Source organism: Trypanosoma conorhini, assembly GCF_003719485.1.
Source record: "Trypanosoma conorhini strain 025E chromosome Unknown Tco_14.4_contig_01319, whole genome shotgun sequence".
NCBI lineage: Eukaryota > Euglenozoa > Kinetoplastea > Trypanosomatida > Trypanosomatidae > Trypanosoma > Trypanosoma conorhini.
This window is the reverse complement of record NW_021705392.1, coordinates 1-2,162: the sequence shown is the minus strand read 5'-3', so window position 1 is coordinate 2,162 and position 2,162 is coordinate 1. Positions and strand designations below refer to the sequence as shown.

The window sequence follows — 2,162 nt, the reverse complement described above, 5'->3', positions numbered from 1 at the left end:
TGGCGGCGAAGCAGACGAAGCCGGCGTGCTCATCCCGAGCAGGTTGCCGGCAAGGTGAACGAGGGCACCGTGGTCGCCGTCGCCGCCGCAACGAAGGACTGGGCCCCCACCGTGAAGGTGAACGACACGGTGCTGCTCCCCGAGTTTGGCGGCAGCAGCGTGAAGGTGGAGGGCGAGGAGTTCTTCCTCTACAACGAGGACTCCCTGCTCGGCGTGCTGCAGGGATGAGTTGTGGCTTCTCCGCAGAGGCCGCTAAGGAGCTACGTGATGGAACACATATTATTTCTTTTTATTTGTGGTAAATATTTAATGGACTAATTTGCTGGTTGAGTGAGGGCGCTGTGTGAGTGTGTGGGTGCGCAGGGGCGGCTGGTGGTGGTCGCACCGCTGGTATCTGCTTTTTGTGGTGCCATCTGCTCCGCCGAGGACATTGCCTGAAATTTCCTTTCCCCACTGCAACTTTTCTTCTGCTTTTTTTTTCACTTTTTGTAATTATTTTGCCTTTTTGTGTGTGTGGTGGCACCGCTGCGTACGTGCGTTGTTTGCCGCTGGGTGCTGGAGCTTAGTTGCTTCTTTAAAGAAAGAATAAACATATTTTATCAGTGGAAAAAGCTACATACAAATTCAACGACAGCCAAAAAAAAAAAAGTGAAGAATCAGAAGAAATGTTCAAGGTTGATTCTGACGGGTCGGCAATTACGTATCACATCCCCGTGGGTCCTTTTGTGCCGCTGCAGCACGACAAGATCGAGGTCACGACGGTGAACCGCCTGGCGAATTTTGGCATGCGGTTTGCGATGGAGCACGGCTGGTGCTACTTCCGCCGCAGCAGCGACCGCGCCCAGCACGCCGGTGCGGCGGTCGACGAGGGGTACGTGGAGCCTGGCGAGGACGTCACCGTCTTCTTCGCCGGCGTGGAGGCGGAGCTGGTGGGGGAGCTGCCGAAGTTCGACGGCAAAATTACCCCCGCCTCCCTCTTCTTTTGGGGCCAGTTCTGGGTCTCGCACGTGGGCAGCAGCAGCTTCGGCATCTACGGCAAACTTTTCCACTACGACGCCGCCACCGAGGCGGACAAGGTCCCGATTGGTGTGTTCAAGCTCACCGGTGTGACGGTCTCCAAGACGAGCCGCAGGCCGGTGCCCATCCCAAAGGACAGGGCAGCGGTGCTGCAGGAGACGATGCAGCGACACCAGCCAACGACAAGCCTGCCGCGTGTGGCGCGCATCGACGTTGCCGACATTCTGGCACGCTCAGGCCTCTTTGCGGATAAGACGTGCTGCAAAATGGTGGATCCACTTCCCACGCACGCCTCCGTGGCCCCGCTGCAGGTTGCCTACCGCCGCGAGTTTCACATCCGCCAAAGCGACATCGACTTCAACAGGCACGTCAACCAGATGGCACTGATTCAGCTGGTCATCAACGCCTTCCGCTCGGCGCTGGCCGATGAAACAACGATCTTCCCGCGTCTGCTTGACACCGGTGTCAGCGCCATCGTCGGAGATCTGCTCCTCCGGCGCCTCCGCATCGATTACGTTCGGGAAACCCCCATGGACCACCGATCGGTGGTCATCGCGTTGTTTTTTGCGCAGCCCGCGTCAAGAGACGCCGCCATCGCTTCCTCCGCGGGAAGTCGTCGCAACGAGGCGGCGGAGTTGTGCTTCCTTGCGCAGGGCGTCCCGGACGGCGGGGCGCCTCCGCACATCGCCGCCGTTGGAAACCTCAGCGTGTGTTGTTAATCCTCCCTTAAGTGTACACGCTCGCCCCGTTTCTATTCATTTTGCTTAGCTTTGCACAAAAACAACAATAACGACAAATAATAATAGTTTTTTTGTGTTTACTCTCTGCTGTCTCTGCGTCTTTTCCTCCAGTAAACGTTTTGCTGCCTCCGCCGCCACCTCCCGCTTTTGCTCCCACCCCCGTTGCCAATAAGAAAAAAAGCGAAAGCGACCACCGCGACACGCAAAACAGAAAAAACAAGGAAGTCACTTCTTCTTTTTATTTTTACGAGAAACAGCCGCAACAGAAACCCACACTCTCGCCAATGTTCCGCGCCACGTTCTCCGCCCTGAGGAAGCTGCAGCCGCTTGGCCCGCGCGTGCTGGTGAAGCGCACGCTGGCGGCGAAGCAGACGAAGGCCGGCGTGCTCATCCCCGAGCAGGTTG

General features: G+C 57.4%; 1 protein-coding gene and 2 pseudogenes across 1 annotated transcript; all 3 read left to right on the top strand.

Moving 5' to 3' along the window:
* The first annotated feature begins 2 nt into the window (after positions 1-2).
* On the top strand, positions 3-226 carry Tco025E_09846 (10 kDa heat shock protein; annotated as a pseudogene).
* Positions 227-665: 439 nt separating this feature from the next.
* Positions 666-1,736, top strand: Tco025E_09845 (thiolester hydrolase; the record flags this gene model as incomplete). Its single annotated transcript, XM_029376649.1, has 1 exon — positions 666-1,736. One exon carries the CDS (start codon positions 666-668, stop codon positions 1,734-1,736), a length of 1,071 nt encoding a protein of 356 aa, XP_029223272.1.
* Positions 1,737-1,893: 157 nt separating this feature from the next.
* On the top strand, positions 1,894-2,162 carry Tco025E_09844 (hypothetical protein; annotated as a pseudogene).